This window comes from Thermothelomyces thermophilus, chromosome 1 (genome assembly GCF_000226095.1).
Source record: "Thermothelomyces thermophilus ATCC 42464 chromosome 1, complete sequence".
Lineage (NCBI taxonomy): Eukaryota > Fungi > Ascomycota > Sordariomycetes > Sordariales > Chaetomiaceae > Thermothelomyces > Thermothelomyces thermophilus.
Genome location: NC_016472.1, coordinates 1,015,942 through 1,042,001, shown reverse-complemented (window position 1 = coordinate 1,042,001; position 26,060 = coordinate 1,015,942). Strand labels below are relative to the sequence as shown.

Here is a 26,060-nt window from a genome sequence, read left to right as displayed (position 1 = left end):
TGTTAAGGCCACTGCCAGTTTGGGCCGCTGCACACTGCTCAGTGACTGCCCATGCCTCCTGCGTCACCTGAAACGCCGCACTCGTCAGGCGGCGCGCCAACGCTGACTTCAGGCCGCCTACTTACATAGCACTCGGCGCTCCTTTGGTGGGCGACGCCATCCGGTCGCGGGGTGCTCTGTATGCCCTTGGTCGGAACAACACGAGGCTGGGTAAATAAGCCCCATTCACCGGCCGTTGCACTTCACGGCAGTAGAGGTCAGTTGCCCTTTGAGGCAATTCTTGCGGTCTGTCAGACTCATAATGCTCGCTGGCCGGTCTTGTTGGACCGCTGCCCGAGGTATTTTGTCTCCTCCCTTCGAATTTCTAATAACAACCCCGTGGCTTCCTTCTTCGCAGGCAAATACAAATGCTGATAAGACCCAACACCAAAACAAACAACCAGGCCCAATTACATCAGACCATTCATAAACGCCATTAACCATGCAAGTGTGATTACTTATCCTCTCCCGCGCCTCTCCGCTTCGTACAGCTCCCTCCTCATATCCATAAACATATCCTCGATCTGGTAGACCTGCTCCCTTGACAGCCGCGCAGACCGCAGCTCATCAAGCCCACTCCGGAAGAGGTCCATGATCTTTTGCGCTTGGGTCGGCTCTGGCGCTGCGCCCCTTTCCACATTCGACACACCCTCTTCCCCCTCGCTGACGACCTTGGCGTCTTCCTCTTGATTTGTGTTGATGGGTTGTTGATCATCAACTTGCATCTGCTCCACGGCTGAGATCGGTATGGCGAATGCCTCTCCCGATCTCGCACTCGCCCCTTCCTCTTGATGCTGGCTCGACTCGTGTGCAATCTGAGACTGCACATCCTGATCGTCTTCTTCTTCAAACTGCATGCCCTTGCCGGTTCGAGGAACGGTAGGCTTCTGAGGACCGCTCTCCTGGCTCGGATGTTCAGAGCTGGAAGGCTCGGCGGAAGAGCTAGGGATCCGCTCCTCGGGGATGTCCTCCTTCTCCATGTTCCCCGAGAGTCCTGTCGACACTTCGGGCGCTTCAGCCGACCCTTGAACCTCCACGGCCATGTCCAAAACGGGCGTCTCCTGGATATGCGGAACCTCTCTACTCTCCTCAGCCGGATCGTGACGCTGCCTCTTGGCGCCCGTCTCCTGGGCCTTTGAGGTTGCTCTCTTCCGCTTTGGACGCCCAACACGCGCCCTTGGCTGCGAACTCGTCATGTTTTGGGCCTCGGCGTGAGATGATATTGCGGACGCCGCCGAGCTTGCTCTGGTTTTCCTTAAAGGCGGAGGTGCTTCTGACTTCTGCGGGCTCTCCCCGACAACAATGCAGTCAACGACAGGCGGACTCTGCGCCTTGCCGTCGGGAGACACAGAAGGCGATGGTCGGTGGTACTCTGAGCGGTCAGCCTTACCAGAGTCCAGCTCGACTACCAGCCTGAATAGACTGCTTTCGTCGACATCGCTAATATCGAACGAGGTGTTATCCGCTGGTATAACGAGCGCTTGCTTACCGTCAGACTCTTGATTTGCCTCCCCGGTTCTCACTGACGGCTTAGGTGTCGGCGGTGGTGGACTGGTCGGCGCGTCCACGAACTCCTCACCGTCAGATTTGGGAGTAGGTGTTTCTCGAGCTCTGGCCTGGGAGAGGCGAGTTGATCGTCGTGGCGTTGAGGGATTCGCTCCCGCCAGAGTCCCCCATGGTGCTGGGGCCGCAGCCGCATTGGCAGGCTCGAAAATCATGCTATCCTCGACCACCTCGTCCCCAGTGGACTGCGATGCCGTCTTGTCCTCTTCCTCCTTTGCGGGGCTGCTGGGCACCTCGGGTAAAGACACCACACTGACGTAGCCTCGCTGGCTGGATGGATCAGGAACGACACCGTGACGGCCCGGATTTGGCGACCCCGAGACTGGAGAGGAAGAAAACTGCCATTCCTCGAGCAGACTGTGACTGGCCGACCTCGATCTTATCTCCGCTGCCAGCGGATTTCCTCTCAACTCTGGAGGCGACGAGGGCGGGTCGGTCATGTCATGTTCCGGCATGACCACCAATTGGCCGCGCCGAGGAGTCGGTGTTGAGGAGACATAGTCGTCAAACCGAGCCTCGGGCTCAGGGGTGGCATGCCGCATCTGAAGACCCACTGGGAGCATCTGATGGTCGGGATCCTTTGCTGCCTTCGGGCCCGGGCTTGACCGGATGTGGGGAAAGAGAGCTGCGGTTTCCCTCTGCCGCTCGCGGACTTCCTTTTGCCGCTCCGTTAAGATTTGGGAGGCAGCAGGGCTGTCCAGCTCAGAAGAGGGCTCAATCGTCGCGAAATGAACCTGAGAGTCATCATGCTTGGTGCGGGGGGTCGTGGTCCGACGATCGCTTGCAGCAGGCTCTGTTTGGGGAGGCACTTCTGGCGATTTGGAATGTGACGAGGTCGGCCGCGAAGTCCCCCTCCGGTTGCTGGATCGTGTGGAAGGCAATTCAGAGAAACTGAAATCCTCAAACGAGTCAATGAAGGACAGCCGCTGGCCAGCATACTCGGAGCTGGATGTCTCCATTCCCGGGAGAACAATGTCGGCATGAGGCTGGATTTTGGCAAGGGCGGCTTTCAGTTCCTCAGGGTAGTCTAGCTGTCCGACATTCTCGAACAGCCCATTCCACAACGAGATGGCAGAATTCACAATGACTCGGTGGCAAGAGGCGAACGAGGCCCGGAAGAACCGGTCAAGGCATTGTAGCTGTTGTTCGGGATGGTCTACATCGCCAATCAGGCGGGCAAGCTTATCCCACAGCGATTTCACCTATGTTTGTTAGTGATGGCTTCCGATTTTTTAAGGTAGACAACGGACTTACAGAGGCAAAGACGGAGTTGGCCTGGCTGCCAAGTAGTCGTCTGTCGTCCTGGATCCAAGGAAGGAGGCCGTCTTGTAGAGCCATCATCGCCCTCAGGAATAGTTGGCGGTTGCATCTGTCGAAGAAGCTTCCGATCTCCTTGAAAAGCTGAACGGTAGAGTCGACATTGACAGCGCCGAAGTTGTCGTACAACGATTCCAGGGCGTCGCTGACAGCTTTGTAGAGGTTGTCGAAGGGGTCAAAGGAAGAGGAGCGAGACCCAGCGAAAACCGTACCCCAGAGCCGTTTCCTGGCGGCATCGACAGCTTGCCTATCGCGCGGCTGCGTCGCGACAGAGACCAGCTCAGTCACGATTGCAACGCGGCTGAGCGGTGCGCTTGAACACTCTTGAGCTGCGGACTGTTCAGCCAAAACTTTGGCCAATGGCTCGATGACCACAATGGCCGCGCCCGCGTCTCCAGTCTCCTCACGCACTCGCCCATGAACTGTATGAAAAAAAGACATCCAATGCTTCGGTGGGAGGTTGGGCGTGGACCTGATGCCGCGCTCGAGGACCTTGACGACATCGCGGTAGTCATGCCCTACTGGTGTCTCTCCCACAGAACCGGTAGAATGATGGCTGTTGTGGACAGGCTCAAGCCAGCTCGAGATGTTCTCAGCCACCAACAGCCAGGGTCCATAAGGCCGAGGTGCGTCCATAGGTATGACCGACATCAAGTCCTGGGCAAGCTCCATCTTTGCCCTGTCTCCTTTGGAGGCAAAAAACGGAGCAAACACGGAGCCGAAAAAGTCCGCATAATCCCTCTCGTCGGGAACCCCTGGGGGTAGTGTTGACAGCATCGAGAAGAGCGTGTAGAGCGGCGCCTTGGCAGACGCTTGATGCTTCCCGGCCTTCTCCGTGAAGGGGAGAGGACCCAGCAAGCTAATCATGGCGTCCAAGTAGGCTCGGGCAGAGATGAGGAATCTCGTCACGTTGCCTCCCGTCCCTTCTTGCTCCGACACGCCCCGCTTCCAGACTTTGTGTAATGTGTTGAGCGCCACTCCGACGAAGGAAGCTGTGTCCTTCGAAACTTTGATCTCCTTGGCGGCTGCCGAGGCGACGGTCGAGACCAAGCTCCGCCAAAGCTTGTAGGTCGCGCTGTCCGCCTCGGATAGTGCAAAAAAGTCCTGTTCCAGAATGGGTTCGATAACGCCGAACACCCTATTGGTATTCTGCCTAATCCATTTTGACTCTATAGGTGGAAGTTCGTCTGGTTTCACAAGCGGAGACTCCACGATGTGGTCCACTCTCCATCTTCGGGGTGTCGTGCAGTCGAACAAGCCCCCGAGAATGAGGCTGGCTTGGCGGAGGTTATCGTCGGCAGCTTCAGCGGCGGGATCGAGCAGCTTTGTTAGCACGGGCCGGACGCTTGTATCCCAGTACGTGTCCAGGAGCGTTGAGCTCGTGTTTGGCTTGAAGGCGTAGTAGAACAGGTTGCAAATGCCTCCCAAGACTGCCTGCCTCAACTCCTCTGATGTCTTCCCAGAGCCTCTCCTTCTCAGCTGGCTGATGAGGGGGGTGGTCAGGGTCGAAAGATTTTTCGGCAATGCTCGCTCTTCAAGGTGCATAAGGTAGACGAAGCGGGCCCATGCATGGTTGGCTGCGATCTTGGTTGGAAAGTCGCTGCTGTTGAAACAATTCTGGATGATATGGAGCCACGGACCGGCGAATTCCCACTTGTCGAGCCGTATGCGGAGGAGAAGAATGACAACGCTCCATATGTGAGGGACAACGGCAGATTCGTACTTGTCCTTGGTCATTGTCTTGAGCTTCTCCTCGTAGTACTGGATATATCGCTTATCCTCGTAGGAGAGATTGAAGACCTCCATGACCTTCCGCGAAAGCTGCTTTTCGTGGCCGATACTGAAGGCTGCTTCTAAGCCCAATGCGATGGCGGCTGACCGGATGTCCCTGAGGTTGCTGAGCATATCCGTAAACATGTCGAGCAGCCAGTCTGCATGGATGATCATGAGCTGTCGAGATTGCTGGACCAGTTTACGGTAGATCAGCACTCGTGACAAGATGATGCTTTTCCCCTTCAGGTGCTCCTCGATATTGTGCAGCGACGAGACAAGCCTTCCCACCCTGTCCGCAGTCATGACTTTCGGAGAGAAGTTCTGCAGAGAAATGACTTGCATGAGGCGACGGGCAGTGTCTTTTGGGGTAGATGCATCCTCAAACGAATGGATGCAATGGTCGATGATGAAGACGCCAAAGTCATTGGAGATAGTCGAGGAAATAGCAGGGAAGTGGAGGAACGTGTTGAGCAGATTCAACGCATGGTTGACAAGGGATGAGTCGAGGCTGCCTTCGGGAGTCTTTGCCACGATGTCTCGCTGCATAAACTGGGTGAAGAGGGTCATCTTTTCTTGAAGCGCCACCCTGTCGGGAAGGTTGTTGGAAGCTTTCCATGCTCGCGTCAGCATAAGGTAAGCGTCCAGCTTCGAGTCGCGATCGCCCCCAGCCAGCTGCTGAAGCGTGGATTCTAACATGGCGGCCACGCTGATCTGGGGGTTTGAGAGATCGCAGTCGTTCCCGGCCGTCGGGTCGAGAAGGTTCTGTGGATTAGCAGTGACTTTGAGGATTGACTTGACGGGCTTTGAAGCGCTTCGAGGCAGGGACACGGGGGTTGGATGCTGTATCACTCCCTCGCCATCAGGATACACGGGCGGGTCTTTGTATTCCGCCTGGGCCGAGAACCCAACCTTTTTCCGAGCCCGCCGTGAGGTCGAAGTTGTTGCGTCGGAGGATGCAGGTGATTGGAGTCCAGGCGGAGTGTGCACGCTCGATCGGGAATCGACGAAGGGCAGCGACTGTCGGTTGGGTGCAACAGCCTCAAGGTGTGCCTCGCGCGGCGGTGTTGGCGGTCTCGGCGGAAGAGCGCTCAAATAGCTGGACAACACAGCTGGAGATGACATCCTGCCCCGCGAGCCGGCCCGGGATGTGGAATGCAGAGGGGACTGCTTCCTCGGCCAGCGCAGCGTCACCCAAAGCGGAGCGGCGGAGCTTGCATTGAAACCAGAACCGCAAAATGACTGCTTAAAGCTTAAACCTTAAACCAAAACAAAGAACTAGGGAAAAAAAACCAAAAGCCAGAAAATCAACGGGGCCAACAGAGCCGGAAAAGGCCTCGGCTGGTGCTCCGACTGTGTGTCTTGCCGCGATGAGGCCAGCGGCGGCAGATGGGGTTCAGGTTGGGATGGAGCTCCCCGAGGACAGAGGCTAGGCAATTAAGACTTTTGACACGGTCGCGCGCGAAGGCAGCAAAGGCGCGTCTGCGTCGCGCCCCCCCTCTGTGGAGGGCGCCTGCAGTGGGCCCACCTCAGCCCCCCATTTTCAGCGTGATGTGCTTGACCAAACAGAGCAATGGCCAAGGATCGGATGAAGAATCGTGGCATGAATACTCCGTACTCAATAGAGCTTTGAAAACCTCGACTCTACTCGGTAGTTTTGATGCTCGGATTAAGGGGTGAAAGAACCTGAATAACTAATAGATTGGGAGGACGAGCTACGTTCCAATCTACGTAATCCGTAGTTACTCAAACCCTGCGTGCAGACCTTGCCACTCTCAAGAGCGACGGCAAGCGACGACAACAAAGGACGTAGTTGCTGCTACTACAAAACTCAATACTCGAACTTCTAAGCTCGGGACATTGCGGTTGGGTGAATGAGATGTGTTTTTTCCAGGGCGCCTTCGAGCCGCACTCTGCTTCGGCGATAAGTTCTTAATGGTAGGGGGGCTCCGTACAGTTCTGTATGCTTCTTTCCCAGTAGCGAAGAATGAGCATCTCGAAATACCAAAGGTGGGGCATTTGCTGGGTTGCTCTGAACATCCTCCCACCTACAAAGCAGCCGTTGATCCCCAGAGCCGCACAACACACAGATAAAATACTAGGACTGATCATCATCCAACGACTCATACTTGGACGAGGAAGCCTTGTTTGCTCCGCTCGACGTGTTCGTCTACCGACATGGCACAACTTACCGGCCCTGGTGAGTATTTGATGTCGATGGGTCGCGCATCATGGAAATTCCATGACGGCTGACATCTTCACAGCCAAGCTCGATGCGGTTCGGAAGCTCCTCGATGACCTGAATGAAGATCTCAAATCCAGAACTCTCCAACCCCAAGGTAGGTTGTTAGACCTCAGAGCATGTCGACCCTGACCGAAGCGGCTGCTGAACCCAGCATAGAACGTGACGCTGCCCTCGAGCAGCTGAAGGTGTACGGCCGCGATCCAAGCTTTGCAGATCCTATCTTTACGAAGGAGGTGTGTCAACGCTGAGGCAAAATCTTTCGTTCTTTCTTCCCAATCTCTAACACGGTTTCTAGGGTATCGAGACTCTCACCAAGTTCGCCTTCGACAGCTCCTCAGATATCACATCCCGCAACGCTCTCAGGGTTCTATGCAATGCCTTGTTCCTAAAGCCCGAAACTCGTCAAAATTTTGTAGATCTGAGCTATGAGGACAAGGCATGCGCCAAACTCAAGAACGATAATCGGGACGATGAATTCTTGGTCTCCAGGCTGCTGCTTCTCACCACCTACGGGACGAGCATTGATCTCCCTAAACTAATAGAGCAGCATCAGTTGGCCGACTCCATAATCCAAAACCTAGCAAGGCATGCCGAAAGGTTTTCCAAGAAGAAATCCACGACGGCCGCAGCAGAGCCCATGACAGAGATGGCCCTTGCCGAGACCCTCAAACTCCTCTTCAACGTGACGAATTTCGCCAAGAAGCACGTCAACTCGTTTGACGGAGCCCTCGCGCCAGTCGCCTCCATCCTGTGCGCTCACCCGTTCCCGCAGACCAAGACCCCGCTCGACCCTCCTTTCAGCCTCCTCATCAACACCCTTATCAACCTCGACCTCACCACGCCGGCCGCCCAGGCCGCCCTCTACCCGCCGGCCGACCCCACCAAGGTGGCCAATCGGCTCCTCGAGCTCCTCGACTTGGCTATGAAGTCTTACGCCGACAGCCAGCTCGACCAGGACGTCTCGCCGCTCATCTGCGCGCTCTCCGAATACTACAAAAACGCCCCCAAGAAGGAAGACGCCAAGGGGACGGCGCCCACCGACCCGGTTCGCGTCCGCGTCCGCGCCGCCCTCCTCCCAACCGACGAGGACCGCAAGCTGGTGCTCGGCAAGGCCGACACGCTGCCCTCGCGGTTGCTGCGTAACTGGACCAACCCGCTGGCCCCGCAGTTCCGCAGCGCCGTCGCCCACCTGTACTTTGACCTGTCCGGCCGGGACCCCGTCCAGTTCGTCGAGAACGTAGGGTACGGCTACGCGTCCGGGTTCCTGTTCGAGAACAAGATCAACGTGCCCGAGGAGGCGATGCGGCAGCAGCAGCAGGAGCAGGAGCAGCAGGGTGGGAAGAGCGCTGCGGGTTCGACGGGGATCCGGCGGGACGTGAATCCCATCACGGGGCAGTTCCTGGACGAGGAGAAGTTCCCTGACCTGCCCGAGATGACGAAGGAGGAGAAGGAAAGGGAGGCGGAGAGGCTCTTTGTGCTGTTTGAGAGGTAGGCCCGGTCCCTTTCAGTTTGAGCCCGCTGCTGATTTTCGTTTTGATTCTTGTTGCTGACGACGGCGGTGGACAGGCTGAAGCAGAACAAGGTTATGTCGGTGCAGAACCCAGTTGAAAAGGCGGTACAGGAGGGAAGGTTCCAAGAGCTGCCGGACGATTACTCAGAGGATGATTCGGACTAGTTCAGACGCAACAATCGCCTGATATAGCGATGGTGCTGCGGCGCATTCGCACTTATCGAACCGTTGTGGTCATTGGGAAGAACTGGAATACGGACTAGTAAGTCCACCCTTCACTCCGGACAACTATTCAGGATGTCGGGGACAGTTGTGCTCAACGTGTCATAGCCTCTGGGCGTCCGTTGGCGGCCTATGAGAGAGGTGGTTATGGTAACGATGGTTAACAATTCTTTTTGAGTTGAATCCGAGTTCTGAGTTCGACCTTGGAGAGGCGGCTATGGGCCGGCAACTCTGCTCTGGGTGCATGAGATGACATACACATGTATCTAACCACTAAATTAGCTACTCCCTCTAAATTCCCTGCTCCAAGTGTGCTAAGTTGTGGCCTTTTAGTTATAAAGTGGTAGTCCTATCGCTCAAACAAGCCAAGTTCCCACAACCTGCAAGGGAGCCATATCCAACCCTAACCCTAAGATCGCATTTCCTCTGTTTGATTGGGACTAGTTACCCGACCCCTTCACTCCCATTCTCCCACGCGTCGTGTTTACATCATCCCGTTCTCTTTCCGCTACACCCTACAAGAGCTCAGGCTTGACACTCGGGCTGAGACTCAGGCTTGAGAGAAGAACTATCGCTTCAGCGAATTGATAACTTACTCCTCCCTTTGATTATATTTTATTTTTTTTCTTTCCATTTCGAGTGCTGTGACGCAGCACTTCCGCGACGCGCTTCGCGGCAAACTCCACTCAGACGAGCCCGTGTTCAGGACTTGTTCTTTGTGCAGTTAACCCGGCGAAGAATCATCGAGCAAGACAACCTTAACAAAGGAGTGGCAACAGATTAGCTGTCCCAAGATGCCTTTCGGCGAAGATCTCTTCCCCGATAGGGACTTGAGCCCTGCTCCGATTCAGAGCGACCTTCTCAAGTGAGTTTCACAGCTTTGCCTGGAGGCCCGCATCATGCATCATGTTTAAGCGCGCTTGAGGGTCCTTTCCTCTTCTTCCAGTTGCCGTTCATTTTGTCGTGGCAATACAACGCGATAAATCAAAGGCCTGGATGCGTTGCTGCGAAGCCGACCATCATCATCGTCAACCGCATCCCCCGGTTATCTTCAACAGCGCCTAACAGTGATATTGCAGATCTCTTGAGGCCGAGATGGATCGAGACTATGGGGAGGTCCAAAGCGCGGGCCCAACCATAGTTACGTTGGCCGACCGCGCTGTCGTGGACAGAGAACCGGCGGGTGTCCCGGAACCCGACCAGCAAGTTCAAGCAGAAGAGAAGGTCAACGCCGCCTCACCCGAGCCCGCCGCCCCTTCTTCAACATTTAAGACGCGCGGCCGGCCATCGCTCTCGGCTTCGGCAACTCCTGTCGGGTCAGCCGCATCGGGAACGCCTAAAAGTGCCACCACACCCAAGGGTGCACGCGCTAGCAGTGGCAAGCGCAAGGCGGCGCAAGGCGAGCCAAAGGAGACCGAGACCGCAGCCACACCAGTACCGAAACGCGGCCGCCCAGCCCGCACTGCCGGTGTTTCCGCCAGCGCGCGCCTCGCGGCAGCGGCCGCGAACAAGCCGGCTCGCGGTCGCCCCAGGTCCACCACCGTGAGCGATCCCCGTCAGCCATGAGATGATGCTGCCTCCAGTGTGCTAACGCTGCAGACAGGCCACCGAGAAAACCGCCCAAAAAGGCCGGCGCTCCCGGAGGGAAGACGCCGACGGCGAGACGGCCGCGGACGAGTTTGAGGTGGAGGAGATTGTCGACTCGGCCATCGACGCCGACACCATGGAGCACATGTACCTGGTCAAGTGGAAGAATTACCCGGCGAGCGAGAACACGTGGGAGCCCAAGAAGAACCTCAGGGGTGCGCTCGAACTCGTCCGCGAATTTGACGCCGCCAAGAAGAGGGCCGAGGCCGCAGAGGCCGCGAGAAAGGCGGCCCAGAAGAGGGCCGCGGCGGGTGCGCCTCGAGCAACGAAGGCAACGAGGAAGCCGAAGACTAAGGCAGTGAAGCCCGTTAAAAAGACAAGAGAAGCGCCGGGCCGGCCGGGGCGGCCGGGGCGTCCAGGGCTGAGGAGGAGAGCGCGGGCTTGAGATGTTCGTCGGCCGGATTTTCCTTGGTTCATATCGTTATTGCCCTTTGCTGCGGAGAGCTAGTGGTTTGCAAAGGGGGGGAATTCGCTTGGTGATTCCATTGGCGGTCGCGCAGGGCGGAGCCTTGCGCCTTGACGATGCTCATAGTTCGCTTGGGGAACTCTGGTTGTGAGATCAAACCCTCGGCGCATGATTCGAGGGGCCCGACGTCGAGGTTTCGTACTGGTGGGGATGAAAACCTTGAATGGTTGGCATGTCCTCAAGGGGCGTTACCAGTCCAGTACATATTTACAGTCAAAAGGGCTTCCGCATGCGATATACTGGGCACCTTCCGGCTCACCGCACCTTGCTCTCTCTGAGAGCCGTCGGCGCCGTTATCTCTTAATATTGATGCGATCGGTGAATATCGGTTGTGGAGGAGCACTGCTCATGTTGGCTCTTGCAAGACCCGAAGTTCTTGGAGTGCGTGTGTGACACCTGTACGAAGTACGGACTACTCCGTAGATATCCGTGCTTGGATGTACGGACAAGTGCACTAATAATAATAATAAAAAGGCTACGACGCGGATGTTATCGAATGGTCCGTTCTTTTGTCCACAGGTACGAGTGTACTCCGTAGGGGGCAGCAAGTTGGGTTAATCGGGGCCCACAGTGGGGCGCCCCTGAGCTTCGACTGATGACGTGGGGACACCTATTTTTCAGTTTAAGCCGAGCCCGTCAGCTTAGCAGTACGGGGGAGTAGCTCCCATCATCAACGCCCACAACCTCAGGTTCCGCATCGCGCCGGCGGGACAGGCTCGGTCGCAGCACTATTCGATAACAAAACGAACAAACCGAGTAATTGACCGAGATAGTGCACTGTACCGCCGCCCAACATGGAGGCGCTCCGCTCGGCGATCCAGCCCGTGACGCACAACCTGCCCGGCCCGATCCGCAGCCTCGGCGAGTCCATCATCGGCGACGCGTGCTACAAGACGCTCCTCCTCGACGTCGACCTCGAGAACGCGGAATGCGTCAAGCTGGCCATCAGCAAGGGCCTCGGCATCGGCATCGTGGGCGCGTCGTCCATCGTCAAGGTGCCGCAGATCCTCAAGCTCGTCCGGTCGCGCTCGGCCAGCGGCGTCTCGTTCCTCTCGTACCTGCTCGAGACCAGCAGCTACCTCATCTCGCTGGCCTACAACGTCCGGAACGCGTTCCCCTTTAGCACCTACGGCGAGACCGCGCTGGTGCTGGGGCAGAACGTCATCATCACCATCCTCGTGCTCAACTACAGCGGCAGGGCCACCCTGGCCGCTACCTTCGTCGCCGCCTTCGCCGCCGCCGCCGCCACGCTGTTCGCCGAGAGCATCGTCGACATGCAGACCATGAAGTACCTGCAGGCCGGGGCGGGCGCGCTCAGCGTGGCGAGCAAGGTGCCGCAGATCCTGGCCATCTGGCAGGAGGGCGGCACGGGTCAGCTGAGTGCCTTTGCCGTAAGTTTTCCCCATATTTTTTTTCTTTTCTTTTTTTTTTTGTTTGACGGATCGACCATATTCCGGACCGAGCAAGAGGAGAGAGAATCGGGTTGCTAACGCGGGACGGCGTTTGAACCGCAAAACAGGTCTTCAACTATCTCCTCGGCTCGCTCGCGCGCGTCTTCACGACCCTGCAAGAGGTGGACGACAAGCTGATCCTGTACGGCTTCGTCGCCGGTTTTGCGCTCAACCTGGTGCTCGCGCTGCAGATGGTCTACTACTGGAACGCGCCGTCGGCCAAGGCCAAGGGCAAGCAAAAGGAAGTGCCCGTCGCAGCGCCGACCTCGTCGGCGACCACGACGTCGGCGGCACCCAAGAGCAAGGGCCCCACGACTCGTCGCCGTGGCTAAGGGGCGGCGGTTTTCTGCTTGTACTATTTTTTTTTTTTTTTTTTCAGGTTTAGGTTGCCATTTTCGCCTTCAAATGGAAGACGAAGCGTGTCGTTTCATTGTCTGGTTGAATCATACACAGTACAAGTGATGGCGCCCCCAAGTAGACTCCCAAAGAAACAGCACCCACTAGGATCGATCTGTGCATCCCATCGAGAGAAAAAAAAAAAAAAAAAAAAAAAAAAAAAAAAAAAAAAAAACATGATACCTGCCTGTCGCCAGCGAAAGATGGGTGCGAAGCGGCCGTTCCTCTTCCCCCAATCTCAGAGAAGAGCAGCGATACCGGTTCCGACCAGCCCAGCAAGAAGAACGCTAACGTCGAGGTCCGCGAGCGCAGCGGCGTCCGACTTTTGGCCCTTGTGCTTGCCGTTCTGCTTGTTGATCTTGTTGACGGGGTTAGTCTTGTCCTTTTCTGTTTCCTTCTCCTGCTTTTGCTTTTCCTGCTCCTTCTGCTTCTCCTGTTCCTTCTGCTTCTCCTGTTCCTTCTGCTTCTCCTGTTCCTTCTGCTTCTCCTGTTCCTTCTGCTTCTCCTTGTCCTTGTCCTTGTCCTTGTCCTTGCAGCCGAGAATTCCGCACACTTTCGACGGCTTGATCTTGAGCCCGCGCGCATCCAGGTCATGCGCCTCTTCCTCGTCTGTTGGGATCACCTCATTGTGCCCGTCGTGCTGCCGCCCCTCGTGAGACGGGCCGTGGCGGGCAACGACGTCGACCGTGGCGGTGTCGGTGCTAGGGCCCGTGCTGGGAAGTTTGGCCGCGGCTGCGATGGCGAAGAGGGAGAAGAAGACGGTGGTGGGCTTCATTTTCTTCTTCGACGCGGTGTTAGGTTTCTGGGTTGAAGGGGCGGTGGCGCAGCTGACTGGTGATTGGGGATCTCAATGTGCTTTAGCTCGTTGATGCTGTTGCTCTTGGTGTTGGGAAGAGCGTGGATTCATCCTGGATCGGTTGGACATCGTAATCCCGTTTTATCCTCGAGCTGTTGCCTTCCGCCATGTCGGAATTGCTCACAGCTTTCAAATACTTGGTGTTGGTCTGTTTCGTCCCAAACGAGTGTTCGTCTGGCCACGAGCTGCACGCCTAGCGCGTGAGACTGGCAGCCAAAGGGTTGGGCCAGCGAGACCGTCTGTGCTACCTCCGTACCATCAGAAAAGACGGTCCACTTTTCTGAGGATCTTTCCATTGCGATATGTAGTGTGCCGTTCTTCCCAATTCCCGGGTGGTTTTGGGCTCGGCTGTTTCGAATGTTGCTCCGGCCCAAATGCCGACCCGGGCCGCGGCCAACGGGCCCCGCCAGCAGCGGGGCGAGCTCCGGACTCGGCCGGGTCTTCACCGATCAATTTCAGGGAGCAGTGGGTCCTTGATCGTTGCCAGGATACCCCACAATGACCCCTGTTACATTGTGCATGTTACGGAGAAAAAAAAACAAAATTGCGGATATAACCTATCAGTAGCCCGTAGATAAGGGCCCAGACACATCAAGGAGCGGTCAAGGTTGCATCAATAGAACGGAAAAAGAAAAGTTCCAACTACACTAGTGCAGTCTGTATAGACTCTAAAACCCAAAAAAAAAAATACCGAGGCTTTGAGCTACGCCAGATTGCTAAAGCTGTTGGAATTCTCGACGTCCTAGCGCTATTAGTCAGGTGTAATGTTACCGAGTCCCTGCGGAGCTTTGATAAGCGGGGCGGATTCGGAATATGGGGTCCTCCTTTTCGTCGAAAGAAACCCATGGAAACAGAGCAACTTCACCGCTAAGCAACAAGACTTCGGGGGGCTCGATGGGGTTTGGCTGGAGATGAGGCGAATGCGACCCGCCATCCGCTACCCCTGGCAGCGATCCCCGGAGTTTGCCAGGTTACCGGACTCCCGAACGGTGTGACGAGACAATAATAAATGGAGCCGCCGCCGTTTTCCGTGTTCTCATCCCGTCTCCCGATGGCGCCATCTGACGAGCTCTCCATAATACCGAAGTTGCGTGCTCAGGCGTGATCCAGCTCCCCGCTCTGCTCCTACCGATATCCCAGGGCGCTTAGCACTATTCAAAACAGACAACACCGTGATTGTGGGGGTTCACTCTTCCTCTCTTCATCCCACTGCGAATCCCGTCGTTGCTCTTGGAAGGAAAACTGCCTTACCTTAGGAAAACGCCACCCTTGCGTGCCTTCCCGCACCTCACTTTTACCTAATCTGGTGCTGCCCACCCTTGGCGTACATACATCGAGCCTCTCCAGCTACGCGAGCTCCTGCAAGCTCCCCACGAGACTGTGGTGAACGCATTCGCGCTTGCAGGCGGCTTTCCCATAGGGCTGAGTTTCAAGGCACGCCGCGGCGTGGAAAACGAAGCAGAAAAGTAGTTGCGCTCACACCTCCCGGTCTCAATTGCGCTAGTGTATCCGCAGGGAGGAGGTGCAAGCACCCGGCAGAGAAGTCCTAGAACACACACAACCAGAAGAGGCCACAATGGCGCCGGACCTCAACTCCCTCCCGGCCTCGCCTGCCCAGGGCAAGGCCGTTAACCTCACACGCAGCGGGCTCAACAGCGGCCCTGCCCCGGGCGAGAAGCTGCCCAACATCCTCTACATCATGGCCGACCAGCTCGCGGCGCCGCTCCTCAAGATGTACAACCCGGACTCGCAGATCCTGACGCCGAACCTGGACGCGCTGGCGGCCAGGTCGGTGCAGTTCGACTCGGCCTACTGCCCGTCGCCGCTGTGCGCACCCTCGCGCATGAGCATGATCACGGGCCAGCTGCCGATGAAGATTGGCGCCTACGACAACGCGTCGTCCATCTCGAGCGACATCCCCACCTACGCGCACTACCTGCGCCTCAAGGGCTACCACACCGTCCTGGCCGGCAAGATGCACTTTGTCGGCGACCAGCTGCACGGCTACGAGACCCGCCTGACCAGCGACATCTACCCGGGCGACTACGGCTGGGCCGTCAACTGGGACGAGCCCGACACCCGGCTCGAGTGGTACCACAACGCCAGCTCCATTCTGCAGGCCGGCGTCTGCGTCCGCAGTAACCAGCTGGACTACGACGAGGAGGTCATGTATCGGTCCACCCAGTTCTTGTATGATCACGTCCGCGAGGGGCCCGGGGCCCGGCCATTCTGCCTTACGGTAAGTCTTCATCCTTCAGTAGATCTATTGGAGGATCGAAGAGCGGGTGTTGTAAATGTAGCGTATGTACTTGGTGCATGCGTTACACAGTACGTACACAACACTAGGAAGATCTCCAATTCCCCATTTCCAGATTTGGAAAACATCATGGGTTCCATCGATCCCATGATTGGTTCGCCTCACGCGGCACGTTGAGCGTGGGGGGGCGGCTTCTCCGTGGGTTCGGGGGGATTGAAGGGGCGGGCGTTCCTTCGTACCCGATATTCCATTCCACGTTTGCACGTATGTATGCATACCAAGAGCGGGTAGGCTGACATGGTGCGGGTCCTCCCGATCGTTTAGGTCTCGTTGACGCACCCCCACGACCCGTACACCATCGAGCAAAAGTACTGGGACCTCTACGAGGGCGTCGACATTGAGCTGCCCAAGGTCAAGATCCCCAAGGAAGAGCAGGATCCGCACAGCAAGCGCCTGCTCAAGGTGTGCGACCTCTGGGACAACGAGTTCACCGACGAGCAGATCAAGCGGGCGAGGCGGGCCTACTATGGCGCCGTCAGCTACGTCGACGACTGCGTCGGCAAGCTGCTGGACGTGCTCAAGAAGTGCAGGCTGGACAAGAACACCATCGTCATCTTCAGCGGCGACCACGGCGACATGCTCGGCGAACGCGGGCTCTGGTAAGTTCCGCAACCATCGTTTTACTCTCTCTCTCATATCTAACCATCCAATCTCCCTGTTTCCAGGTACAAGATGAGCTACTTCGAGTCCTCGGTCCGCGTGCCCCTGCTCATCTCGCACCCCACCCAATTCACGCCGCACCGTGTCAAGGCCAACGTGTCGACCCTCGACATCCTGCCCACCATGTGCGACCTGGTCGGCACCAAGCCGGCCTCCTTCCTGCCCCTCGACGGCGTCTCCCTGCTGCCGCACCTGCAGGGCGTCCCCGGCGGGCACGACGAGGTGTTTGCCGAGTACACGGGCGAGGGCACGGTGCGCCCGCTCATGATGATCCGGCGCGGCCGCTGGAAGTACATCACCTGCCCCGCCGACGGCTCGCAGCTGTACGACCTCGAGGCCGACCCGCTCGAGCTCGTCGACCTGGTCAAGAGCGGCGCCGCCTCCTCCGACGAAAAGATCCGCCGCGTCTTTGAGGATTTTGAGGCCGAGGCGCACGCCAAGTGGGACTTTGACGAGATCACGCGCCGCGTCCTCGAGTCGCAGCGCAAGAGGCGGCTGGTGTGGTCCGCGCTGATCCGGGGCAAGTTTACCAGCTGGGATTACAATCCGATCGACGACGGCCGGGAGAAGTAAGTTTGTTTTTTTTTTTTTTTTTTTTTTTTTTTTTTTTTTTTTTAGTTCTTTCTCTTTTTTTCTTTCACTCTTCTCCCCTCCTCCTCCTTCTTCTTCTCTATATTCTCCTACTCCCTTTCTTCCAATTGTGAACTCTCGCGCGAGATCGATCATGTGCTAATCAAGGAACCAGGTACATCCGCTCGCATATCCCGTTGGATGATTTGGAGCGTAGGGCGCGCTTCCCGGCTGTGGACGCATTTGGAAACGAGACGAGCTCCGCCGTCGTTGCGCACCAAGCCGGCTCGCACGGGGAGTGAACTGGGGTATTTGATCTCAGCAGTTAATGGTTCTACGATGCTTTCTCTCCGTTCGAGTTCGGAACTTGAGTACATACACATACACGGATAGCATTCGGGCTGTTTTAGCGTGGCGTAGAGCGTTGCGAAAAGAAAAAAAAAGAACTTTCTTAACGATGGTTTGACGCATATATAGTATATAATGATGAATTGCCCTGCGTTTCAACAACGGGTCCTTTAACAAAGTATTCCGTAATGAACCGCTTCCTTCATCGCCCGTTGTTCGAGGTTGGCAACTTGCTGGCAAATCTGACTTCCCAGGGTTAGGGCTCCTCTAGGTCGCGTCAAGCTTGCCCGATCTGTGTGCCAAGCTGCTGTGGAGGAGAGCTTCGAGTCCCCCCGATCTGCTATGCCCCTCCTCTACCCATCTTCCGCTTTCCTTGTCCCTTCTTCGGCAGCCCGCCCACCTCCAGCTCCACGAAATTACGCACCCACTCGTATCATCGTTTTCGTGGGCTGCATCACAAGCTTGATTTTAAAACCCTCCCCCCGGGATAAACATTATTGCAGCCATGGCGTCCCTCAATATGAGTCCGGAGGAGCTAAAGCAACTGGAGCTGGTGCGGAACCGATTCGCTCAGCTCACCAGCAGTCTGACCAGCCTCCGAGCGAGCGTCCTCAACTCCAATCCCCTCCCCTCTCGGTACGTTCAGATAGCGGTTTCTTCCCTGGCCTGGTGGTCTACAAGTGGTCTGACCGCGCCCCGCCCAGCGAATCCCTCCAAGCGTCCGTGACCATCCTCCAACAAAACATCCGCTCCATCCAGGAGCTCGCGGACGAGAACGCCGACCTGTTCCAGCGCCTCGCCATCCACCCGTCCACCAACTTCCCCGGCCGCACCCACGAACACATTCTCACCCAGCTGCTGCGTAAGAAGCTCGAGCCGGACGTCGAGAGCTGGGTCGAGGAGGCGCGCGCGACGGCGCGCGCGGCGGGCGTGGACGCGAGCAAGCTCGCCGCGGGCGTGCGTCCGCGCGGCGTGCACGACTACGACGACGAGGACGCCTACGACCTGGGCGCGGCCGTCAACCCCGACGACGGCCCCTCTGACCCCTTCAGCGAGCAGTGGGCCGACATGGCCGACAACTTCCGGCAGACGCTGCAGCAGTACGTCACGGTCCAGGTCAAGAAGAAGTACACGGTCGAGGAGCAGGCCATGGGCATTGAGAACGTGCGCACGGGGCTGAGGCAAACGCTGGAGGAGAGCGACGAGGAGGATGAGGACGAAGAAGAAGAAGAAGAGGAGGAGGAGGAGGAGGAGGGCGCGGCGGGGACTACTGCTGCGCAGGCCGCCCCTGGCGCTCCGGCTGCTGCTGGTGCTGCTGGTGCTACTGGTGCTACTGGTGCTGCCGAGGGGCAGGGTGGCCACGGCGGGGGCTTGCCGGTGGTGGTCGAGCCGGAACACATCTTTTACTTGCAAGCCCAAGGCAGCTTCGACCTCCCCAGGAACATCCCGCTCGAGTCAAAGCGCGTACAAACCGGAGCGACCAGACGGGTGGCACCGCCAAGGTGAAATGTGTCGGATATGCATTTATCTACCGTTTGATCTACTAGCTCCGCCCCAACAACATCCGGCTCCTGCGGGCGCGTCCGCTTCCAAGTACCGTCCGCCATCAGCTCGTTATAGCCGAGGAGATGCTGGAACGTGGGACAGATTGGAAAACATTACGGACTCCTGTGTGAGGTGAGCCCGGCATACGCTTTGCCTATTCCTGCGCTGATGAGAGATGTGTTGCTCACATTCAATGAAGCAGCTCACGCGATCGTTGACGAAATGTTCCTGTTGCGCCGACTCCCGACGGAACTGTCCAACCGGTCGAGTTCGGGTGTGAAAAAGCAGTGATACTCTCCATGCGACCATCGAGGCAATGGCAAGCGATTGCGGCGTTATACGAGCCTGAGTACGATACGCGTGAAACAGTAGCCGTTCTTGGGCTTATGAAATCAGAGCCAGAGCCGGTGGTGACACTACACCCCGAGGGGCACAGCGGTGCACAGATGGGCCTGTTACGTGCTTACGCCCGAAGGAGGATGATAGGAACTACTAGTACGCTCCTGGGCTGAATGGCTGCGGCAGAAACGCCTGCACCTCAGCACAATAAGAGGCACAGTTACTTAATGATGATGGTCCTCAAGGCCATCTGTGACAGATACCTGCTACACCCTCCAAAGTTGTTGGCGAATGGTCAATTGTATACCTTTCTAGTCCTGCAAGTGAGACGGAGTGGTTTGGTGTGTCAGATAGACGAGTTGGCGTTCAGGTGGTGATCTGTGTGTCGGTGTTTCGAGAAAGAACCACTACGGAGTAAAAGCCAAGCTCAAATCGAACACCTGACGTCGGCCAAGGGTGGGTTCCGATTCTTGAAACGGCCTAGACCCATCGGCTATTCACACTGTGACAATCATGATATCCCAATATTGCAACTTCGTCTGCGGCCTGTACCTTTCCCCCTAATTAATTCATTACCTAATGTCCGTTCTTTCCAAGTCTCCGTCGACGACCTAGTGTACACTATTTGCTCGTTCGTCCCAATATTTGAGAGATTGGAGGATCAAAACGCAGATCGATCTCATCAGACCAGTCATTTCAACAACATTTTCCCCAGAGCCTTCTCGTTCGGGATTTGCCTACCTTCCTTACCTACGTATGTATATAGTACGTGTGACCTATCTTACACAGAAGCAAGTTTGCATGTACAATACATACCTTGCATCGTTTGTGTGTCTGTTCAGATTACATACTACAATAGATATAATAACTACATTACGTGTACTCGCACGCTGCTGACAACCGGGCACAGACTGGGTCCCACCATCAAACCCCTGATTTCTTTTTCTTTCTGCTTGGTCATTCTCCATTTTTCCACTAAGGGGCGGCTACCATCGACGGGCCCTAGTGTAACTGTTGGGAAGAACAAGAGTTGTGGCGGAGCGAGGATCTTTCTCCACTGCAATGCGGCGACTCGAAGATCTCTCCGCAGTGTGCAACGGCCTGTCGGCACCCATCCGCTTTTCTTGCGCGGAATCTGATTACCCGCGGTTCTTGAGGTCAGGAGGTTTGGCAAATCGTTTGGCTGGCTCCCATCTCTTCGCTCCTTCTCTCATCAGCTCCCATCGCGGCCTCTGATTTGCGGTTTTCGTTTGCGCTCTCTGTGTGGTGGGTAACAACGGTTGGGTAAGTACCGAGCACCCCCCACATGCCAACTGTTGTTCGTCAACTGTTCCTGCACCACGGCATCTCAAACACCCTGCGCCGCGCGTCAAGTGCAGGCCCCTCGACGTTGGCCGACGTTGGCCGCTTCCCCCTTCCCTCACTTCCGCCAACAAAGAGAGCTTCAAACCCCACATGAACGAACCACCATCTTTTGACGGGCTTCTAACCCGCAATCCAATTCAAAGCAACCCCGTCGAATGTCCTGAGCCGCAGCCTCTCCGACACTGCACCGGCTAGCGCTCCCCAACCGGACCGCCCGTCGCCGTAACAGCAGCACCGAGACCAAAGACACACGCACGACATGATAACCACCACATCACCAAGCCACCGGCGCGGGACGCCGAGCACGTCCTCCACCCAGAGCCTCCTCACCCACGGCCCGATTCAATCCTGGATTCGCCGCCTTCGCCCTTTACTGCCCAGCTTCGTCGCCGACGACCTCTTCCCCGAGCACCGCCCGACATGGCGGCTGCACCCGACGTCATACCTCGACGGCCTGCGCGGCATCGCCGCCATCATCGTCTTCATCTGCCACTACACCGAGAACAACTTCCGCCCGCTGACGAGGCCGTACGCGCCTATCCCACCCGCCCCAGGCCCCGACCCACCCCTGGACGAGCCGCCCATGTACGGCAGTAAGGATCTCCCTGACTCGCTGATCCAGCTGCCGTTTGTGAGATGCATCTTCTCGGGTCGGCCGATGGTTCGTATGTGAATGAGTCCCCCCTCCCCCGCACCCAAAGCACTACACATATTTCAGGAGACTCCCGTAGGTTCGAGGAGGGAGAGAGAGAATAAGGCGCATAACTGACCCCCGACGACCTTCTCGCCCACTGCCAGACATCTTCTTCGTCATCTCGGGTTTCGCGCTGTCATATAAGCCGGTGCAGGCGCTGCACGCGCGCGACACGGCAAAGTGCTACGCGGCGCTGGCGTCGTCGGCCTTCCGGCGCCCCTTCCGCCTCTTCGGCCCCTGCATCGTCTCGACCTTTCTCATCATGTGCCTGCGCCAGCTCGGCTGCCTGCCGGGGGGCCAGGAGACGCTGGCCGAGGAGCTCTGGCGCTGGCGCGGCGCCGTCTTCCACCAGGTGACCTGGCCCTGGGCCTGGGATCACGACCTGCGCCCCGCCTACGACGTGCACCTGTGGACGATCCCGATCGAGTTCGCACACTCGATGCTGCTCTTCATGGTGGTGCTGATGCTGTCGCGCGTGCGGCTGCCGGTGCGCCTCGCGGCCGAGCTGGGCCTGATCGGCTACTGCTTGGTCTGCGGCAAATGGGCCGGGTTCGAGTTCCTGGCCGGCTTGTTCCTGGCCGAGATGCACGTCCTGCGGGCCGCCAGGGCGAAGGAGTGGGAGGGGCATGAGGAGATGCTCCGCTCGCGAGGCTCGACGAACTGGGCCCTCAAGGCTTTTCAGGTCTTTCTCATCGTGCTAGGCTTGTTCATCGGCGGCTGGCCGAACCGATTCGCAGACAGGACGCCCGGCATTCGCTACTTCCTGGTGCTCACGCCGTCTCCGTTCGCCACGATGGACGCCCTGGCGCCACAAAAGTTCTGGTTCGGCTTGTCAGCCGTCGCGACCGTCTGGGCCTTGGGGGATCTTGCCCCCCTGCGGAGGTTCTTCGAAGGCCCGTTGGCGCAGTACTGCGGCCGGATCAGCTATGCCGTGTATATCTGCCACGGGCCCGTCGAGGAGCTGTTCAAGGACTGGTTCCTCGGGCACCCTCCAATCCCGGAATACGGGGAACCCGGGGCACCGGATTACAAGCCGCCTCTGCCCGCAACGGGAGTCAAGGGGCTTGTCGGGTACGAAACCATCACCCAGATTACCGTTGGCTGGATTTTGGGGCTCTGGCTCCTCGCACCGGTCGTTATTTGGGCGGCAGATCTCTTCTGGCGAGGTGTCGACAGCCCGCTTGTCAGACTTGCTAGGAAGTTGGAGATGATGTGCCTGCACGAGACCGAGCCGAGTCCAAGGAGCCAGGGGTACTCTGCAGCTGCGTGACGTTGAACATTATTCCTGCATTCTGGCGCACTTGTCTTTTAGGTCCTTTTAATTTCATGTTTTTTTTCTTCCGTGGAGATAAGCATGATCTTTTTATCACCTTATACCCAGGCCTTGGAGGCGTGTATATATATGTATAACATCTAAACTCTGTATCATAATATTTTAAAATAGACCCAAAACGGTCCCAAAGAATTGGGGCGCATGGTAAGCCTAATCCAAAGCTGAACCCAAAGGACGGGGTTTTCAAAGGCAATTGATCAGGGGCAATATACCAGGTTCAATACGGATACTACGTGCTTGTTGACCCGGCGAGAAAGGAGCCATGAGGTGAGCTAGAATCAACGTCCCACTCGTCCCAGAACCTCTGTGTATCGTATATCCAATGGTATCCAACGGCATCCAATGCTGCTAGCTGCAGGAGGACGATTATCGGATCTGAACACTTGGCCCCTCGGGGATACTATCGGGGCTACGCGGGGTCATCGGGGAAACGTCGGGTCGGCCCCGCCCGGCCTCGGGATACGAAGCTCCACGCCTTGCTGGGCGAGAGCTCTTTGTTCTGTTAGTCTTTCCATACCTTCCCTAGGAGGTTAAAATAGTAGGAAGCGAGCCGAGCCGCCTGTGATGAAATTGATTGACGGGTGATCATGTGACCACGCGTTCGCGGAGCTTTGATTGAATGCCCTGTTACCTCAGGCCAGTGACTCACGCCCCATTCGTGAGCAGAGTCATAGGGCTGAGTCCGCAGATTTAAGGCCGTCGCTGCCCGGGAGGGATTGCAGCCTTAGGTTGTCCTGCCATCTCTTTCCTTGGCCATCTCCCTCGTCTGGACCGTATTCGTTCATTCGAGCTCTGTCTTCGGCGCGGCACACGGCCGAGAGGGTTAGATTGCAACGACTGCTGCTTGCTGCTGGAAGCCGTCGCGACCCGGTTTATATCAAGATCCTTCTGCCAGAGTCTGACGGTGCCCATTGAGGTTCAGCACAGAACTAGATCACTCTCGGACCTCGAATTCCCAATCATCCTTCTCTGCTCGCTCTTCGCCCAGGGCGCAGCACATGCCACAAACCTTTCATTGAGCAGGGGTCAAACTCGGAGATACAGAAAGCAGAAGCCATGGAAGCCAGCTGCCAGTGCGGAGCCGTGAGCTTCAAGACTCCCCTCCCCAAGCCACTGGCTCTGTACATTTGCCACTGCCACGACTGTCAGCGGCAGTCGAGCTCGGCCTTTGGGACGTCGGCCATCTTCCCCCGGTTCCCGCTGCCGGATGCCGAACTGCTGGGCTGTTACAAGTGAGTCAACCAGCAGGCTGTCTCTCCCGTCCTAAGCCGGTATTATTACTTTTCGGTTTCTAACCGAGCCATCTCTCGGTAGGCGGCCAACTACCCTCGGAGAGACAATGTACTGGTACGTTTTGCCTCTGGACTAGGACAAACCGGAAGGGCCTTGGAGCGCTGACAAAAGGGGGGGGAGTGGGCGGGAACTCGCCTCACCCTTCCTCACAGCTACTTCTGCACGCGATGCGGGACGCGGCTGATTCACACAATTCCTGTAAGTCATTACTGGCCGCATCCTAACATCCCCCGTACCTCACCCCCCCCCCCCCCCTATCGGCAACTCGTTCTCTGACTTCAGAGCCCAGGGTAAGAACGTCGTCTCGGTCAAGGGAGGATGTATCGAAGGACTGGATTGGAAGTCGGCCATTCATATCTGGTACGTCGGCCCCTGTGCGCGCTTCGCTTTGCCTTTTTGCAATCGGGTGAGGGGGGGCGGACTGACTCCATCGCTTATAGGACCAAGTCGGCCATGGTCCCGATCCCGGAGGGATCAGAGACATACCCGGATGGCGGGCCAACTGAGCAGCTCAGCGACGGTCAAGATTCGCTCGACCCCCCGATTGAGTTGGCCGGTTAAGCAGACGAGTTACTAAAGAGCAGGCACCCGCGCTGTAGGGTGGGAAGTGATGTCTACTAGTCTACTACTGCGCGACTCGGGGCGCTGCAGCATCGGTTGAAGGAAGTCAAGGCACATAAAAAAAGCAAGGACGTGGTGAGTACAGAGTAATAGAGGCGCAAAACGGGGGTGTGGGCGATTTCCAAGGGCAAAAACGTGGATATCTGAAACTTGTTAGTCGAAACCTATGTTGGGAATGTCGAGACTCTCTGTAACTGTAATTGACGTGTTGTTTAACTTATCGCTTGACGGCTTCTGTCCCTAACGTGCTTTTGTACGGATAATATTAAAGATGTGTCGAGGGTCACAGCCCAAGAAGACGCTTGGCCGATGACGGATCCAGAATCTTGGCGGTTGGGACTAGTACACTAGTGTACGGAGTTACCCCCGCCAAGCTTCTGGGCAGGGGTTAACTATGTCAAAGCTTCTGAAAACTTCCGATTGGATTACGAGCCATCCACCTCAATTCCATCACTCATCAGGGCCATCACCCATCAAACACCAAGCCCTTCTTACAGCGCCGAGAAGAGGGTGCGTCGTGAACTTGATGCATTATTCTTCCCGAAAGATAATAAGCTTCTCTTTCCAATTCTTGCTCAATTTTTTTGCCGCGTTCCCGAATAGTGGAGGTCCCGATGCTAACGGACTTTTTGCCGCGACGCCGCACTGAGCTGTTTGCGAATCCACGAAGGTGATGCCTACGGAGACGAGCTTCCATCGATGAGCTAGAAGTTTAGCTTTCCCTCCTCGGAGTTGCAAGCTGTTGAGGGGCTCCTGATGGGTTACATAGTGGTGTACGGAGTAGTGCATGCTCAATTTGTTCATGCTGGTCTCCCCTGCGCCTCTCGCGTAGGGGGGTCTGTTTCGCGTGGACCGACCTCTGACACGAACCGTCTGGGGTCCGTCTGATGCCCCTTTGCGGCGTAGGACGCCCCTGCCGCAACCCACATGCGTTAACAGGGAACTTAGGGGCCCCCGCAGAATTGAGCCTCATCAGCACGCGACCTGATTGAGAAGACGCGCATGAGACTGCTCCTCAGACATGGTTGCCCTGAACAGGCGCGCGGAGCGTCTACTCAGAGTAGACTAGAACGTCTCGGGCTCGTCCGTCCCCCCCTTGCCAGGTGCGACGGCAAGGAGGACGGATGAATGGAGCCCCCTTCGAAAGGTTCCCGCCAAGACCCCTACTACGCGTTCCTCTCCGGAGGGGATCCTTATCTCAATTTTGCCTCTCCTCCCAGCTTCTGTCGTCTTGCCGTCATTTCTGTGAGCAATTTTGCCTCACCCACGTTCTTTTTACCACGAGTGCCCTTCTCTTCTTGCCCCTGGCGGTCATCGACGTGTCGATATCCCAGGTCCCTTTTTTTTCTCTCTCTGACATCCAGCAGTGCTAGGATTTCGCACGTCTGTATGGCCCTGGCCACCTGAACTTCAACTTTTCATCGACCGGACTCCCTTCATCGTTCTGGTTTTTATAGTCTCGACATTCTTTTTGCATCGTCACCCGCTCACAA

The 26,060-nt window shown here is 56.9% G+C and overlaps 9 protein-coding genes across 9 annotated transcripts; 7 read left to right on the top strand and 2 right to left on the bottom strand.

Annotated features, from left to right (window-relative positions):
• Positions 1–266: 266 nt before the first annotated feature.
• MYCTH_2294426 (uncharacterized protein) lies at positions 267–6,094 on the bottom strand. The gene is made up of 2 exons (XM_003658494.1): positions 2,857–6,094; positions 267–2,804 (listed from the first exon to the last, which is right to left on the bottom strand). Exons 1-2 carry the CDS (start codon positions 5,812–5,814, stop codon positions 498–500), a joined length of 5,265 nt encoding a protein of 1,754 aa, XP_003658542.1. The 5' UTR covers positions 5,815–6,094; the 3' UTR covers positions 267–497.
• A 576-nt stretch (positions 6,095–6,670) lies between these two features.
• On the top strand, positions 6,671–8,999 carry MYCTH_2294422 (guanine nucleotide exchange factor synembryn-like protein). The gene is made up of 5 exons (XM_003658493.1): positions 6,671–6,889; positions 6,954–7,028; positions 7,091–7,167; positions 7,230–8,422; positions 8,501–8,999. The coding sequence occupies exons 1-5, from the start codon at positions 6,868–6,870 to the stop codon at positions 8,607–8,609; spliced, it is 1,476 nt and encodes a 491-aa protein (XP_003658541.1). The 5' UTR covers positions 6,671–6,867; the 3' UTR covers positions 8,610–8,999.
• Positions 9,000–9,167: 168 nt separating this feature from the next.
• On the top strand, positions 9,168–10,254 carry MYCTH_2294421 (uncharacterized protein). Its single transcript, XM_003658492.1, has 2 exons — positions 9,168–9,531; positions 9,746–10,254. The coding sequence occupies exons 1-2, from the start codon at positions 9,461–9,463 to the stop codon at positions 10,230–10,232; spliced, it is 558 nt and encodes a 185-aa protein (XP_003658540.1). The 5' UTR covers positions 9,168–9,460; the 3' UTR covers positions 10,233–10,254.
• Positions 10,255–11,416: 1,162 nt separating this feature from the next.
• Positions 11,417–12,760, top strand: MYCTH_2294418 (uncharacterized protein). The gene is made up of 2 exons (XM_003658491.1): positions 11,417–12,170; positions 12,299–12,760. The coding sequence occupies exons 1-2, from the start codon at positions 11,574–11,576 to the stop codon at positions 12,560–12,562; spliced, it is 861 nt and encodes a 286-aa protein (XP_003658539.1). The 5' UTR covers positions 11,417–11,573; the 3' UTR covers positions 12,563–12,760.
• A 25-nt stretch (positions 12,761–12,785) lies between these two features.
• On the bottom strand, positions 12,786–13,483 carry MYCTH_2294417 (uncharacterized protein). Its single transcript, XM_003658490.1, has one exon. The coding sequence runs from the start codon at positions 13,399–13,401 to the stop codon at positions 12,865–12,867; it is 537 nt and encodes a 178-aa protein (XP_003658538.1). The 5' UTR covers positions 13,402–13,483; the 3' UTR covers positions 12,786–12,864.
• A 1,311-nt stretch (positions 13,484–14,794) lies between these two features.
• On the top strand, positions 14,795–17,552 carry MYCTH_2294415 (uncharacterized protein). Its single transcript, XM_003658489.1, has 4 exons — positions 14,795–15,721; positions 16,064–16,398; positions 16,465–17,028; positions 17,205–17,552. Exons 1-4 carry the CDS (start codon positions 15,059–15,061, stop codon positions 17,329–17,331), a joined length of 1,689 nt encoding a protein of 562 aa, XP_003658537.1. The 5' UTR covers positions 14,795–15,058; the 3' UTR covers positions 17,332–17,552.
• A 199-nt stretch (positions 17,553–17,751) lies between these two features.
• MYCTH_2294414 (uncharacterized protein) lies at positions 17,752–19,019 on the top strand. Its single transcript, XM_003658488.1, has 2 exons — positions 17,752–18,013; positions 18,082–19,019. The coding sequence occupies exons 1-2, from the start codon at positions 17,883–17,885 to the stop codon at positions 18,881–18,883; spliced, it is 933 nt and encodes a 310-aa protein (XP_003658536.1). The 5' UTR covers positions 17,752–17,882; the 3' UTR covers positions 18,884–19,019.
• Positions 19,020–20,643: 1,624 nt separating this feature from the next.
• Positions 20,644–22,668, top strand: MYCTH_2294412 (uncharacterized protein). Its single transcript, XM_003658487.1, has 2 exons — positions 20,644–21,291; positions 21,425–22,668. The coding sequence occupies exons 1-2, from the start codon at positions 20,886–20,888 to the stop codon at positions 22,588–22,590; spliced, it is 1,572 nt and encodes a 523-aa protein (XP_003658535.1). The 5' UTR covers positions 20,644–20,885; the 3' UTR covers positions 22,591–22,668.
• Positions 22,669–23,192: 524 nt separating this feature from the next.
• Positions 23,193–24,848, top strand: MYCTH_2294408 (uncharacterized protein). The gene is made up of 5 exons (XM_003658486.1): positions 23,193–23,885; positions 23,968–24,000; positions 24,099–24,144; positions 24,236–24,306; positions 24,387–24,848. The coding sequence occupies exons 1-5, from the start codon at positions 23,710–23,712 to the stop codon at positions 24,505–24,507; spliced, it is 447 nt and encodes a 148-aa protein (XP_003658534.1). The 5' UTR covers positions 23,193–23,709; the 3' UTR covers positions 24,508–24,848.
• Positions 24,849–26,060: the final 1,212 nt, after the last annotated feature.

Coding starts and splice junctions, on each gene's coding strand:
- MYCTH_2294421 (XM_003658492.1), top strand. CDS start 9,461: ATGCCTTTCGGCGAAGATCTCTTCCCCGATAGGGACTTGAGCCCTGCT. Junction 9,532..9,745: donor ATTCAGAGCGACCTTCTCAA/GTGAGTTTCACA, acceptor GTGATATTGCAG/ATCTCTTGAGGCCGAGATGG.
- MYCTH_2294415 (XM_003658489.1), top strand. CDS start 15,059: ATGGCGCCGGACCTCAACTCCCTCCCGGCCTCGCCTGCCCAGGGCAAG. Junction 16,399..16,464: donor CTCGGCGAACGCGGGCTCTG/GTAAGTTCCGCA, acceptor CCCTGTTTCCAG/GTACAAGATGAGCTACTTCG. Junction 17,029..17,204: donor ATCGACGACGGCCGGGAGAA/GTAAGTTTGTTT, acceptor TCAAGGAACCAG/GTACATCCGCTCGCATATCC.
- MYCTH_2294426 (XM_003658494.1), bottom strand. CDS start 5,814: ATGTCATCTCCAGCTGTGTTGTCCAGCTATTTGAGCGCTCTTCCGCCG. Junction 2,805..2,856: donor CCAACTCCGTCTTTGCCTCT/GTAAGTCCGTTG, acceptor TAACAAACATAG/GTGAAATCGCTGTGGGATAA.
- MYCTH_2294422 (XM_003658493.1), top strand. CDS start 6,868: ATGGCACAACTTACCGGCCCTG. Junction 6,890..6,953: donor GGCACAACTTACCGGCCCTG/GTGAGTATTTGA, acceptor ACATCTTCACAG/CCAAGCTCGATGCGGTTCGG. Junction 7,029..7,090: donor CAGAACTCTCCAACCCCAAG/GTAGGTTGTTAG, acceptor AACCCAGCATAG/AACGTGACGCTGCCCTCGAG.
- MYCTH_2294417 (XM_003658490.1), bottom strand. CDS start 13,401: ATGAAGCCCACCACCGTCTTCTTCTCCCTCTTCGCCATCGCAGCCGCG.
- MYCTH_2294408 (XM_003658486.1), top strand. CDS start 23,710: ATGGAAGCCAGCTGCCAGTGCGGAGCCGTGAGCTTCAAGACTCCCCTC. Junction 24,001..24,098: donor CTCGGAGAGACAATGTACTG/GTACGTTTTGCC, acceptor CCTTCCTCACAG/CTACTTCTGCACGCGATGCG. Junction 24,145..24,235: donor GGCTGATTCACACAATTCCT/GTAAGTCATTAC, acceptor TTCAGAGCCCAG/GGTAAGAACGTCGTCTCGGT.
- MYCTH_2294414 (XM_003658488.1), top strand. CDS start 17,883: ATGGCGTCCCTCAATATGAGTCCGGAGGAGCTAAAGCAACTGGAGCTG. Junction 18,014..18,081: donor TCCAATCCCCTCCCCTCTCG/GTACGTTCAGAT, acceptor CGCCCCGCCCAG/CGAATCCCTCCAAGCGTCCG.
- MYCTH_2294412 (XM_003658487.1), top strand. CDS start 20,886: ATGATAACCACCACATCACCAAGCCACCGGCGCGGGACGCCGAGCACG. Junction 21,292..21,424: donor CTCGGGTCGGCCGATGGTTC/GTATGTGAATGA, acceptor GCCCACTGCCAG/ACATCTTCTTCGTCATCTCG.
- MYCTH_2294418 (XM_003658491.1), top strand. CDS start 11,574: ATGGAGGCGCTCCGCTCGGCGATCCAGCCCGTGACGCACAACCTGCCC. Junction 12,171..12,298: donor GTCAGCTGAGTGCCTTTGCC/GTAAGTTTTCCC, acceptor ACCGCAAAACAG/GTCTTCAACTATCTCCTCGG.